General features: G+C 48.1%; 1 protein-coding gene across 1 annotated transcript; it reads right to left on the bottom strand.

The window, feature by feature from the left end:
• Nucleotides 1-5,137: 5,137 nt before the first annotated feature.
• Nucleotides 5,138-12,691, bottom strand: LOC309359089 (leukemia inhibitory factor-like). Its single transcript, XM_081892559.1, has 3 exons — nt 12,541-12,691; nt 9,489-9,643; nt 5,138-6,111 (listed from the first exon to the last, which is right to left on the bottom strand). Exons 1-3 carry the CDS (start codon nt 12,575-12,577, stop codon nt 5,629-5,631), a joined length of 675 nt encoding a protein of 224 aa, XP_081748685.1. The 5' UTR covers nt 12,578-12,691; the 3' UTR covers nt 5,138-5,628.
• Between the last annotated feature and the right edge of the window lie 1,520 nt (nt 12,692-14,211).

Raw genomic sequence — 14,211 nt, 5'->3', positions numbered from 1 at the left:
GGATGAGCTTCCGTTGCTCTGTCCCAGCTCCTGCCAACCTAGCAGTTTGAAAGCATGTTAAAGTGCAAGTAGATAAATAGGTGGGAAGCTCCGGTGGGAAGGTAAACAGTGTTTCCGTGCGCTGCTCTGGTTTCGCCAGAAGCGGCTTAGTCATGCTGGCCACATGACCTGGAAAAACTGTCTGCTCCCTTGGCCTGTAAAGTGAGATGAGCGCTGCAACCCCAGTTGTTCATGACTGGACTTAACTGTCCAGGGGTCCTTTACTTTTATAGATTTATAGAGATAGGTAGGTAGGTAGGTAGGTAGGTAGGTAGATTAGATAGATAGCTAGCTAGCTAGCTAGCTAGATGATAGATAGATATAGATGATGATGATAGATAGATAGATAGATAGATAGATAGATAGATGATAGATAGATAGATAGATAGATAGATAGATAGATAGATAGATGATAGATAGATAGCTGATAGATAGATGATAGATATGGAACCGCATCCCATACTGAAGTGTATGTTTCATTGGTCTGACTTATAAGGCAGCCATCTATGTTCCCATGTAACTCCAAGAACATAAAGATGAGCTCTCCTGGATCAGGCCTATGATCCATCTAGTCTAAGTAACCTGTTCTCACAGTGGCCAACCAGATGCCTTTGGGAAACCCACAAGCAGGATCTGAGCACAAGAGCACTCTCTCCTCCTGAGGCTTCCTGCAACTAGTATTCAAAAGCAATACTCTCCCTGTGACTGTAAAGGTAAGGCATTGCTACCATGGCTAGTAACCATTGGTGGTCCTCTTGTCTCAGTGGGTAGAGAATGAGACTCTTAATCTCAGGGTCAAGCCCCATATTGGGCAAACGATTCCTGCATTGCAGGGGCGTGGACTAGATGATCCCTGGGGTCCCTTCCAACTCTATGATTCTCCTCCATGAATTTGTCTTTCAAAATCCTCCAAGTTAGTGGCCATTACTGCCCCCTTATGGGAGTGAGTTCCACTGTTTGTCTCTGCATTCTGTGAAGAAGACCTTTCGATCATCTGTTCTGAATCTTCCAGCATTCAGCTTCTTAGAAGGTCCACAAGCTTCAATGCTATGAGAGAGGGAGAAAAATGTTTTCTATGCCCACTCCCTACATGCTCTGCATAATTTTATTTTACTCTGTATTTCACATTATCTGAATTGCACATTTCAATTGAAAACTAACAGCCAGTTCTTTGACATTGGGTCTTGGGCTGTAAATATGGAGCCATTGCTGAAGTTCCTTTAAAAAAAGAAGAAGACAATTATTTGCTTGCTTATTTAAAATACAGTGGTACCTCATGTTACATACGCTTCAGGTTACATACGCTTCAGGTTACAGACTCCGCTAACCCGGAAATAGTACCTCGGGTTAAGAACTTTGCTTCAGAATGAGAACAGAAATTGTGCTCCAGCGGCATGGCGGCAGCGGGAGGCCCCATTAGCTAAAGTGGTGCTTCAGGTTAAGAACAGTTTCAGGTTAAGAACAGACCTCCGGAATGAATTAAGTACTTAACCCGAGGTACCACTGTAGTTATATTCCACCTGACCTCAAAGGCGAGTAACTCAATAAGTGAAACTGGATGTACAATGGCAAATCATAAGATTATTTATTTTATGAAAATACAAAAAAACAAACAAGATTTATATTAATATCAGAAAACAGGTCAGTGCAGGTGGAACATTATCATTCCACAAAGTCACACTCATACAATCAAGGCTGAATGCTTTTACTTATACAAACATACGTCATTCACTCTGGAAGAATAAATAAACCTGAGAAAACAAGTCCCATCTGCAGGACAGCAATGTGTTATTAAGTTAACTTTTACAAATATATACATGTTGTATAAATATTGAATGCAACATTTTAAATAGACTTTCCCAGTGCAAAGGTGCTCTCCTAAAAATAAAAATCAGTGAAGTTTCAATAAATAATAGAACCTTAACATCGGAAATAGAAATAATTCTATATACTGCACATTGGCTGCTGAAAGTCTAAAAATAAAAAGGCAGTGTGTTGTCTCCGAAGCCAGTCTTCCTCAAAGGAGATGCATTTAAGTTAATGAATACGACTATATCTTACCTCCACTGGTATCAGTGGGTCTCCTCTCACTGGGACTAGCCTTGGATGCAACCCAGTAGCATATTAATTTTAAAATATATGCATTGTAAATATCTTCAGTCAACCCTCTCCATGTCCACAGGTGTGGCGGTGACATTTCTGAAAGATTTTCTATGACAGTGCAGCTGTCCTTCCCCCACCCCACCCCAAAAAACATAGGATGTTGAAATCTCTGATACGTAGCAGCTTAGCTGTAGATTTGTACTTATTTACGGACATCATTTGCCGAAGAATTGATGCTTTTGAATTATGGTGCTGGAGGAGACTCTTGAGATTGCAAGAAGATCAAACGTATCCATTCTTAAGGAAATCAGCCCTGAGTGCTCACTGGAAGGACAGATCGTGAAGTTGAGGCTCCAATATTGGCCACCTCATGAGAAGAGAAGACTCCCTGGAAAAGACCCTGATGCTGGGAAAGATGGAGGGCACAAGGAGAAGGGGACGACAGAGGAAGAGATCAGTGTTCTCGAAGCTACCAGCATGAGTTTGACCAAACTGTGGGAGGCAGTGGAAGACAGAAGTGCCTGGCGTGCTCTGGCCCATGGGGTGATGAAGAGTCGGACATGACTAAACAACTAAACAACAACAATGGACGTCATCCCTGTGCATAGCTCCTGGGAGGCACTATGTAAGAACATAAGAAGAGGCTGCTGGATCAGGCCCATTTGTTCCAGACTCCTGTAGCCACAGTGGCCTCCCAGATGCCTTTGGGAAGCAGGCAAGTAGGTCCTAAGCACTCTCCTTTTCTGGGGCTTCCAGCAACTGGTATTCAGAAGCCTTACTGCCTCGCACTGTGGAAGCAGAGCACAGGATCATTTATGGTCAGCCTCAATATCTTTATCCTTCATGCATTTGTCCAATCCTCTTTCAAAGCCAACCAAGTTGCTGGCCATCACTGCCTCATGTGGCAGAGAGTTCCGCAGCTTAAACTATGTGCCTGCATCTGGGAAAGACGCATATAATGATACCAAGGAGGATGACCTAAAAAGGGGCCAGATTTCCTCCAAAATGACTCCTACACAGGAATATAACTCAGCAGATTGTCGTCCACATAACCTCCAGGGAAAGGCAGAGATAAACCCGCCTTTAACTATGAAAGCACAACACATGAGGGAGGGCAGTATAAAGGTAAATGTAAAGGGACCCCTGACCATTAGGTCCAGTCCTGGCCAACTCTGGGGTTGCGGTGCTCATCTCACTTTCCTGGCTCAGGGAGCCGGCGTTTGTCCACAGACAGTTTTTCTGGATCATGTGGCCAGCATGACTAAGCTGCTTCTGGAGAACCAGAGCAGCGCACAGAAACACCGTTTCCCTTCCCGCTGGAGTGGTAACTATTTTTCTACTTGCACTTTGATGTGCTTTCAAACTGCTAGGTTGGCAGGAGCAGAGACCGAGCAATGGGAGCCCACCCCGTCGTGGGGATTCAAACTGCCGACCTTCTGATCAGCAAGTCCTAGGCTCTGTGGTTTAGACCACAGCGCCACCCGCGTCCCTCAATGGAGGGCAGCATATCGCCTCCTAAAAGGAAAACTACCCCCAAGGAGTTCTCTCCAGGCTTTTGGACTAAAATGAGATATGTGCCTGCACGAGTGAGTCCTGTCTTTTATCTGTCCAGAATCTCCCCAACACTCAGCTTCACCGGTTGTCCATGAGTTCGAGGCCAGGGGAAATACTTCTTTTCTCTGTCCACTTTCTCGCAGAATTTTCTAAATGCCTATTATGTCACCTCTGACTTGCCTTTTCTCAGAACTGAAAATTCCCAAGCACTGCAAACATTCCTCATCGGGGAGTCACCCTGAGTAAAGCCGTGGCTACAGGTAATTTGCTGCAGGCAAGACAGGCTCATTGAGGCTTAGTGCTGAAAACATTCCCCCCCAGGCAGTGGCTCTACACTGGGAAAATCCCCCTGTTGTAAATATGCCACAGGCAACTCCCAGCATCATCTACCTCCTGAAAGGTGTAGATTCCACGGTCCAGTGACATACCAGGAAAATAGAACCGGGGGTGGAGTTATGCAGATGAAGAGGAGGGACCATGCAAATGAAAGCTGGCTCAGTTTTCTGCAGCTTCCAGGGATGGTTTTCCAATGGGAGTAGGCAGCTTGACTGCAGCCTGAGACATGGTCCAAAGAGTGTCACCTGCAACCATGGGTTTACCAACCTTTTTTTGTGGAGGGGGCGGCAAATGTAGCCCCTTTCCTTTCTCTCTTATGCATTGCAGAGGACTGGGCCACATCATCCTTTAGGTCCTCTTCCAGCCCTATAGTTTTCTGTGGTTCTACGACTAGCTGCCGTTTCGTTCCCATGGGAAAGCCACAACTTGGATTGGAAGTAAACAGGTAAATGGGTGAGCCCTGCTCACCCCCCCCCCTTTAGATCACAGAAACAACTTCTGCCTAGCAAAGGGAAGAGAGCATTTGCCTGTCAAAATCACATGCCGTCGGCTGTGGGGCTTCTGCTCCTTCTGCAGCATGCAGCGATTTAGTCAGGCAGGGGATATTGAATCACTGCGGGAAAATCATTGGGCTATGATGGACAGCCATCCTCAGCTGGCCTCTGCTGATGCCCCGGAGTAACCTCTGAAGTGGATCCTTCCCAGGGATCTATTGCTGCAATCAAAACAGCAACAGCCCTTCAAACGCTAATTCAGCTGCCCCCCCCCCCCCGTTTTATAATTTGTGCAATCTTATCTCGCTCCCTAATTCAGCTGCCCCCCCCATAATCAATAAAGAATCAATACAAATCTGAGGTTCTGTCCACCCCTAACAAAAGCCTGCCCCTTAACAAAAATCCTGGCTACGCCAATGTGTATAGATGATATCGTTTCGAAGTGTAGCATACCAACCAAGAGAAAAGTATTCCTGTCCATGTGCAAAGTTCCCAAGGCCAGAGTGTCCCTGTCCTTGTGCAAAGTACATTCTGTGTCGGCGACACACACGTTTCCTCAGCAGGAAATATAGGAGGCCCCTTTGTGCAAAGTGCCAGCTGAGCAAAATGCTGCCTTCTGTTCCACCCTTCTTGAATTCTGGATCTCAGGCCTGGCAGCAGCATGTACTGCGCAGAGCCTGGAGACAGGAAACAAAAGCTGTGAGGCAAGACTGAAGAACAAGCGCCCTAGCTCAGTGGTTAGAGCATCTGGCCCACATGGAGAGGGCGCCAGGTTCAGTCCCCGCCATCTTCAGGTAAAGTTGGGAGGGACCTAGTCTGAGACACTGCAGAGCTGCTGGCAGTCAGTGTAGACAATACTGAGCTAGGTGGCCTGCGCGATAAGGCAGTCCACTGTGTCCCTAAGTCAGCAACAAAAGGGCCATAATCTGTGTTTTGAAACATGTCACCCAAAGGCCTCTTCATGTCTTGAGGGCACCGCTTCTGCATTTGGGCTGGTCTTGCACGCAGATGCCTTCTGAGTTATTATTGTCTTTCGGGGGAGGCTGATGAAATTCCATGTTTCTTTTCCTTTTTGAAAAAGAACACGCTTTTGATGAGTCAGTCAGAAAGCTGCAACCGGCTTAGTCCTGTTTCTCGTTTTCTGACGCTCTGCCCCTTTCCCTTTAGCTAGGTGCTTTCTGAAGGCCTTTGCCAAACCGCCAATCAGCTTGGAGTAGTTCCGGAGCACCCGGCAGCCGTCAATCTTTTGCTGGAAGGCCGATGGGTCCGTGGGTCTCGCTGGGAGGGTGACGGCGGGCAGAGTCAGGCCCTGCAGGCAGAGGGTGCACTGAGTATTGGTGACCAGGCCGCTCACTTGCTGCTGGGCTTTTTCCAATTGGCTGTGCAACGCCTCGTGGGGACCAGTCAGTCTGCTTTGCTGCTCTCTGATGAGCAAGATGGAGTCTTTCAAACAGAGTGCTGTCCTGTACAAGTCCTGCAGCATAAGATTCTGCGGTTTCCTAGCGATATTGCTATCTGGGAACCAGGGAACTGGCGTCGTGCTGCAAAGCTGGTCCGCATCTAGCATCAAGCCCATATGGGTCAACTAGAGACAAAATCAGAGGCATGTCAATTATCGGCATATTGATGAAGACTGGCTTCGCTTCTTTGAATATATTATCTTCCAATATCCCTCTGACTTCCTGTTCTTCACTACGGTGGCGGTATTTAAATCCCACCTGATATTCAGTGAAGTATTATTGTAATTTGCCGCGCAGGTTTGCTGCTGTTATATTTCATCCTGCAACTCTACGTTGCTTTTTCATTGTTAAAGGTAAAGGGACCCCTGACCATTAGGTCCAGTCGTGGCCGACTCTGGGGTTGCGGCGCTCATCTCGCTTTATAGGCCGAAGGAGCCAGCGTACAGCTTCCGTGTCATGTGGCCAGCATGACTAAGCCACTTCTGGCGAACCAGAGCAGCGCACAGAAACGCCGTTTACCTTCCCGCCAGAGCGGTACCTATTTATCTACTTGCACTTTGACGTGCTTTCGAACTGCTAGGTTGGCAGGAGCAGGGACCGAGCAACGGGAGCTCACCCTGTCGAGGGGATTCGAACCGCCGACCTTCTGATCGGCAAGTCCTAGGCTCTGTGGTTTAACCCACAGCGCCACCCGCGTCCCGTTTTCTTTGTTACCTACCTGCTTTTTCGGTGCCTACATGCTCTTGTTTATAACAAAAATTCAAAATAAAAAAGTTCAAAACGCCATAATAATAATAATAATAATAATAATAATAATAATTTATTATTTATACCCCACCCATCTGGCTGAGTTTCCCCAGCCACTCTGGGCGGCTCCCAATCAGTGTTAAAAACAGTACAGCATTACATATTAAAAACTTCCCTGAACAGGGCTGCCTTAAGATGTTTTTTGGCGTATGTCTTTTAATTCAAACCAACAGAGACCGGCCTAGCCCTGTGGATCGCTCGGCCGGTAGAGCGTGAGACCCTTAATCTCAGAGTCATGGATTCGAGCCCCACATTCAACAAAAGATACCTTCGTTGTAAGGGATTACACTAGATTACCCTCATGGTGCCTTCCAATTCTATAATTCTATTCTATTAAGGCAAATAGGGTGCTTCCCTCTCCACTTCAGTCTGTCCTCAGCCAGCACCCTCCTGTCTCCCTGCTTATTTGCAACCTATCCAGGGGTTTGGGACCTGTAGTTTGTTATGGGTGCTGAGAATTGTTAAGAAGCTCCCTGTCCCCCTCTCAGATCTACAATTCCCAGAGTTCCCTGTGAAGAGGGACTGGTTGTTAAACCACTGTGGATTGTAGCTCTGGGAAGGGAATATGGGTCCCCCAGCAACTCTCATCATCCGTCACCAAGGCCGGCCCACCTATTAGCCCTGCTGAGGCAGTTGCCTCAGGCGGCAGGCTGGGAACAGCTGGATGTACAGCAGATCTGAGGAGCCTCTGTAGCCACCTGCCTAGATTAGTTTTCTCCTCTTCTGCCGCTCTGAAGGCCCTCAGAGGAGTGTGTCATTCGCCGCAACGTGGCAAGAGCAAGGCCAATACCGCCGACTCCCCCTCAGCCTCCTTTTCTCTCCCCCACTACCATCAATGCGCCAGGGCTTTCCTGGGCCACCTAGAGTCACCTCAGGTGGCAGCAGAGATATAGGCAGCAGTGGCAGATTTTCTCTTTTCCTTTAAGCAGCAAAATGTCTTCAGCTGGCCCTGCCCTTGATAAACTGCAGTTCCCAGAATCCTCTGGAGGAAGCTGTGTCTGTCTGAGTGGTATCATAGTGCTTTTGAATGTGGCCTTAGTCTCAGGGTTGCCCTTGTAGGACTCAGGTGGAATCTACTCACAGATAAAAACCGTTCTGAAAAGGCTCTTTTTAAAAATACATTGAATTTTCCATACGGCTCACCATCGCCATCTAGTGCCACATTGTATACTGCACTCAAAACACGCTTAAAACGTTTTATTCGCAGCTGTGTAGCTGAGTCCTCAGTGGGGGGCGAAACTAGAATTAGTTGGCTCCACCTCTCGTTGGCTCTGCCGCCACCTGCTGTTGGCTGTGCTGTCTTCCTACCTAAACCAATCCCACTGGGCGCCAGCCATCATTGATTCAAACAGCTGATATCGCCAAAATGTAGGGCAAAGCAAAAAAAATCTGAAGAGGGCAGGATTTCTCTACCACTGGGGTTGCTGGAATGAGCAGCAGCAACAGGCAAACAGGAAGGGCAGTAGGAAGTATGTCATAGAATAGCAACTTCCTGTTGCGGTGTGACAGAATGTGACCTTCTGTGCCAGGCTGTCCCGCAGATTTGTGTCAAAACACAAGTGTGGGTTGCATACAGGTTTGTGCGGGCATGCAAGTGAACAGAAGTAGCAGGGCCGGCCCTATCCTTAGGCAAAGTGAGCCAACCGCCTCTGGCGGCAGATTCTGGAGGGCAACAGTAGTGGCTTCTTGCTCCTCCTAATCCATTCTCCTCTGATTTGTATGTTCTGGCCTGCTGCCTCCAGTGGGTTGTAACCAATGCTAGTCCTACTTGGAGCAAACCCATTGGAATTAATGTACCTATGTCTGTCAATATTGTTAATTTCAATGGGTCTACTCTGAGGGGGACTAACATTGACTACAACCCAGTATCCTGTCCGCAGGGTTGAAATAAAACCCAGCTACCTGTATTATTGGTTGCCAAAGAAATGTTTCTTTCTGGTGCTTTTCTGGAAGTGCAGAACATCTGGAGGGCACCAGACTGGGGAACTGTGATTTGGACTGCAGTCCTAACCCCATTTATCTGGGAGTAAGCCCTACTGAATTCAATAGGACTGACTTCTGAAGAGGGGTGTGGGAAAATTCTGATGGAAACAAGGAGTGGAAATTGCTACAGTTTGGTTTCAGTCCGAAAAACAAGATGTGTTTGATTACATTCCTCACCACCAATACACTTGCATTGTTTCGTTGGCACTGAAATTGATGTGGAATAACTTAATGACATTATTACAATGGAAGACAGCTTGGAGCCGTTCAATGGCATACAGAAATGTGTTTCGTGCAAAATTAGAAGATGACCCACTATACTGAATAATAATTAAGAATAATATTAACAGCCTGCCCTTCACCCTGAAGCCCAACAACTAAAACTGCATGTTGAAAACAACTTACAACACCAGAAATGAAGTGGGTTCTAAAAATATCCATCTCAAGTGTCGTAAGTCAGGGTAAAGAGGTGTATCTTATGTAACTAACTGAGCACACAAATGATCTAAATTATGTAATTCCGCCGCAGCGGAGCAGATAACATCGTTTTTGCAGAAGGCAAACTGCAACAGAATGTAAACAGAGTTGTATGTGAGGAATGCAGGGGTAGGATAGCAAGTGATTCCTTCTTACACCCCTACTTTCGTGTAGACATTGCTCTGTTAGATCCCCTTGTAGGATGTCCGAGTGAATAAATCCCCAGTTTACTTACATAGGACTTGTAGAGTTTCCGGGCAGGCCTCCTCATCGACATAACCAGTCGCTTTGTTTGGAGGAGGGTCTCTGAACCAGCAAAGCAGAGTTGGCAGGAGCTGGAGCTGGAATTCACCGGCGTCACACCCAGAAGAAGGAGTGGGGTCACCACAACTGGATGAGAAGATAGAGACAAGGAGCAAGTGAAACAGGCAGGGTCCACGGAAGACGACTGTCTCTGAACTCCCAAGGCAAGCAGACTTGCGAGTATGTACCTCGGGTTACATACGCTTCAGGTTACAGACTCCGCTAACCCAGAAATAGTGCTTCAGGTTAAGAACTTTGCTTCAGGATGAGAACAGAAATCGTGCTCCGGCAGTGCAGCGGCAGCAGGAGGCCCCATTAGCTAAAGTGGTGCTTCAGGTTAAGAACAGTTTCAGGTTAAGAACGGACATCCGGAACGAATGAAGTACTTCACCTGAGGTACCACTGTATATGGAAATGCATTTTGCACAAAAATTAGAAGATTTTGCCATTAAAAATAATCAGGCAAGCATTGTTCCTCCATGAGCACAACAGCATCCAAGCAATCTTTTGAATTTATCCACAAGAGCAGAGGCTTTCAACCTTTTTGAGTCCACAGCTCCCTTGACCTTTCTGCGGCACCCCTGTGGGTGCCTGTAGCCCCTCAACCTTTTTCAAACAGCCTCCCCATGGAGCGTTCCCTCAGCCTCCTCTCTTCTCCCCTCTCCTTGGGAGTCCTCTGGGCAGCTGCCACCACTGCCACTGGTCTCTGATCTAATCTCCCACTCTGCCCCAAAGAGCGGTGCCTCCTCACACTGCCCCACAGGCAGTGGCGTTGCGTGGGGGTGCAGGGGGGCCGGCCGCACGGGGCACAACATCTGGGGGTAGGGTTAGGGGGCGCAAATCCACGGGATTAGGGGGCGCAAATCCATGGGTTAGGGGGCACAAATTACTTGCCTTGCCCCGGGTGCTGACAACCCACGCTATGCCACTGCCCACAGGGGCCTGGGAAGAGGATGCCCCCAGCCTTAGTGGCCCAAAGGAGACTGGGCAAAGGTGAACATGAGGCCAGCACCTTACCTTGGGAGGCAGCAGTGGCAGCAGCGGGCGCTGCCAAGGCCTGCATGGCGGAAAGGCTCCCCTTCAGCACCAAGCACTTAGCTCCCAGGCAGGCCTTGCCAGGGCAAGAAAAGCCAGCACAGCACCTGCCTGCCCGCTCTCCCACTTGTCTGTCCATTCCCGACAGCAAGGGCTGGCAGACTGGCTGGCTGGGCTCCCTTGCCCACCTGCTTGCTTACTCCGAGGCCACCTCAGCTCCTGGCAACCAGCCCCCGAGGCAACATTTTCCTGGAGAGTTTGTAGCCAGGGCTGCTGCAAGGAAGAGTCGTGCAAGCTTTTGGGGACACGAGAGGGCATCAGAGAAGGGAGGGAAGAAAAAGGACAGAGGCTAGTGTTGCCCACGGCACTCCTGACCATCATTCAAAGCGCCCTAGGGTGCCATGGCACACTGGCTGAAAACCACTGCATAAGAGTTTCTGGCTGGCCCACTGCTGGGGATCATTAGATATTTCTAAAGCAGGTTGGCATTTATCCTCAAAGGAATAATGGGTTAAGGTCTCAAGATGTGTGCTGGTGGGTGCGTGTTGTATGCATGTATGTATGTAAATATTACATGCATGTATATATAAAGGTAAAGGTAAAGGGACCCCTGACCATTAAGTCCAGTCGTGAGTTGCGGTGCTCATCTCGCTTTATTTGCTGAGGGAGCCGGCGTACAGCTTCTGGGTCATGTGGCCAGCATGACTAAGTCGCTTCTGGCGAACCAGAGCAGTGCACGGAAACACTGTTTACCTTCCCGCCGGAGCGATACCTATTTATCTACTTGCACTTTGACGTGCTTTCGAACTGCTAGGTTGGCAGGAGCAGGGACCGAGCAACGGGAGCTCACCCCATTGCGGGGATTCGAACCACCAACCTTCTGATCAGCAAGTCCTAAGCTCTGTGGTTTAACCCACAGCGCCACCCGCATCCCTTGTATGTATATATATTCCTTTTATATTCCACCTTTCCTTCAAGGAGATCAAGGTTATGTACACTGTTGTTCTCCTCCTCCCTTTATTTTATCCAACCAACAACCCTGTGAGGTAGGTTAGGCTGAGAGTGAGTGTTGGACCAAGTGCTCTAACCACTACACCACATGTGTGTGTGTACATGTATGTAATATACATTTAACACACATACTGATTGTTCTACTGGAAAAGTTTGTGCTTGCAAATAAAGCAAAAGTGGCAATTAAAAACAGTGGCAGCATACATAGCATAGATTTAAAGCACACAACTGCCCCAAAAGAATCCCAGGCATTATAGTTTACCCTCGCAGAGCTAGAATTCCCAGAACTACAGTTCTCAGGATTCTCTGTGAGGTGGGAGAAATGTGCTTTAAATACCTCTGCATGCAGAAGGTCCCCCTCTCTGCACCTAAAGCCCTAGAGAGCTGCTATTTGTCTGATTGGGCACTCGTGGGTGTGAAAACACTGAGCTTCCATATATATATCTGCATTGCTGGCTGTGGTTGATGGGAGTTGTGGTCTGAAACACCAGGTTGGGGAAGAGTGGTCAAGGTGTGTTCAAAAGCTGGGCGCAGTGCTGGTTCCCCATGGATTCTGTTTCCAGCGTCTTAGAGGTAAACAGCCACGACACACAGAGGAGCAGACCAGATGCTGGGAACGAAACAATGTAGTACCCCATGCCAGTCCTACTCAGAGTAGACCCATTGAAATTTATGGACATGGCTAACCTAGGCGCATTAATATCAGTGGGTCTGCTCTGTGCAGGACTAGCTTTTCTACAACACTCTGTACTTCAGCCATTCCCTTTATCTGCCTAGCTCCGTCTTGTCACCTCATTAACAAACCAACACAAAATAACTGTTAGAACTGAGTAGCACACATGGAAAGAGGAACTTGAACAAGAGCAGGGAAAAGAGAAGACACAGAATAGGCCAGCATCCCAGGCGAAAGGAAGGAGAGAGCGAGATTCACCACGTACCGAGACAAACGGCAATCACCCGGGGCTTCAACACCATGCTCAGACCGCCACGGGGTTGTTCAGCCAGCCACTGCTTCCTTCACGAATGGCTCAATGAAGGTGGAAGTTGATTCTTCCTCCCAACCCCACCCCGCTTGCTGATTAGCCAAACACTGCTTTCAGGGTGTGACATTGCGTGGTGGAAAGAAAAGAGAAGAAGGAAAAAAAAACACGAGAAAAAGAAGAAGCGCCGTGGACCAGCCTCAATGAGTCTCTCAATGTGCGGTCTCCCACAGGAAACACATCCTGCCCCCGGGTCTTCGAATTAAGTTCCTCAAGGTCATCGTGTTTCCTGGGTGCCAGCTACCCAAGACAGTTATCTTGCCAGTGTCTAGTTGGGTTACCCAACCCCACTTCTCATGGTAGCAGGGATCCAATGATTTGGTGTCAAAACCAGGGAGGTGAGCAGGCGGTTATAGCTCAAAGCAGTGGTTGACTTTTGCCAACCAAGGGACCAGCTATTCCCATAATCCCAGCCAGCATGTCAAATTTAGACTATAGCACCCATCGTAACAGCCATGCTAGCTGAGGCTGATGGAAATTGTACTCCAAAAAGCACTGTATTGAAACCCATTGTCTAAGCTCAACTTACCCACTATATTATCAAATATAGACTCGGTGTGATTTATTACAGCGCTTGCATGCGTTATTTATAGTCGCATCGTCTCAAAGTGGTAACAGACCACAACAAATAGACAGTTCTTACTTATTTTAAAGTATTTCTACCCTGCCATTCAGCCCAAAAGGCTCCTGCAGCAGTTTTACGTTAGATCAATAACAAACAAGGCCTGCCTAAAGGGCCACAGTCTAAAAAACTGACACAATAGGGAGAAGAGAGGAAAACAAGGAACTCGGACCCCAGTTCTTAAGTTCTTAGAATAATCAACTTGAAGGGAAACAGTTCGGAGAAAAGTAAGGAGTCAGACTGAGCTCGTCTCTCTGTCTGCTGTTGGCCACCAACTTGAATGGTTTTCAACTAAATCATGGAAGAAGATAAGGCTATTGATTGTGGCTCCTAGTCATGATCGCGGGTGGCGCTGTGGGTTAAACCACAGAGCCTAGGACTTGCCGATCAGAAGGTCGGCGGTTCGAATCCCTGCGACGGGGTGAGCTCCCATTGCTCGGTCCCCGCTCCTGCCAACCTAGCAGTTCAAAAGCAAGTGCAAGTAGATAAATAGGTAGCGCTCCGGCGGGAAGGTAAGCGGTGTTTCCATGTGCTGCTCTGGTTCGCCAGAAGCGGCTTAGTCATGTTGGCCACATGACCCGGAAGCTGTACGCCGCCTCCCTTGGCCAGTAAAGCGAGATGAGCGCTGCAACCCCAGAGTCGGCCACGACTAGACCTAATGGTCAGGGGTCCCTTTACCTTTGCTAGTCATGATGGCTATGGTCTCCCTCCATGGTTGGAGGCAATAATGGTTCTAAGTACCAGTTGATGGCGATCACAGGAGCAGAGAAAGTTCTTCTGTTCGGGTCCCGCTTGCGGGTTTCCTACAGGCATCCGGTTGGCCACTGTGAGAACAGGATGCTTAGATTAGATGGGCCATTGGCCTGATCCGGCAAGCTCTTCTTAAAGTTTTTATGCACTGGGAAGTGTAGGGCAACACTTGCTTTGACACAATGTTTGGCTAGCCT

The sequence above is a fragment of the Podarcis melisellensis genome, assembly GCF_964234715.1.
Source record: "Podarcis melisellensis genome assembly, chromosome: 16".
NCBI lineage: Eukaryota > Metazoa > Chordata > Lepidosauria > Squamata > Lacertidae > Podarcis > Podarcis melisellensis.
The sequence above is the reverse complement of the archived record's forward strand: the minus strand, read 5'-3'. Positions and strand labels throughout refer to the sequence as shown.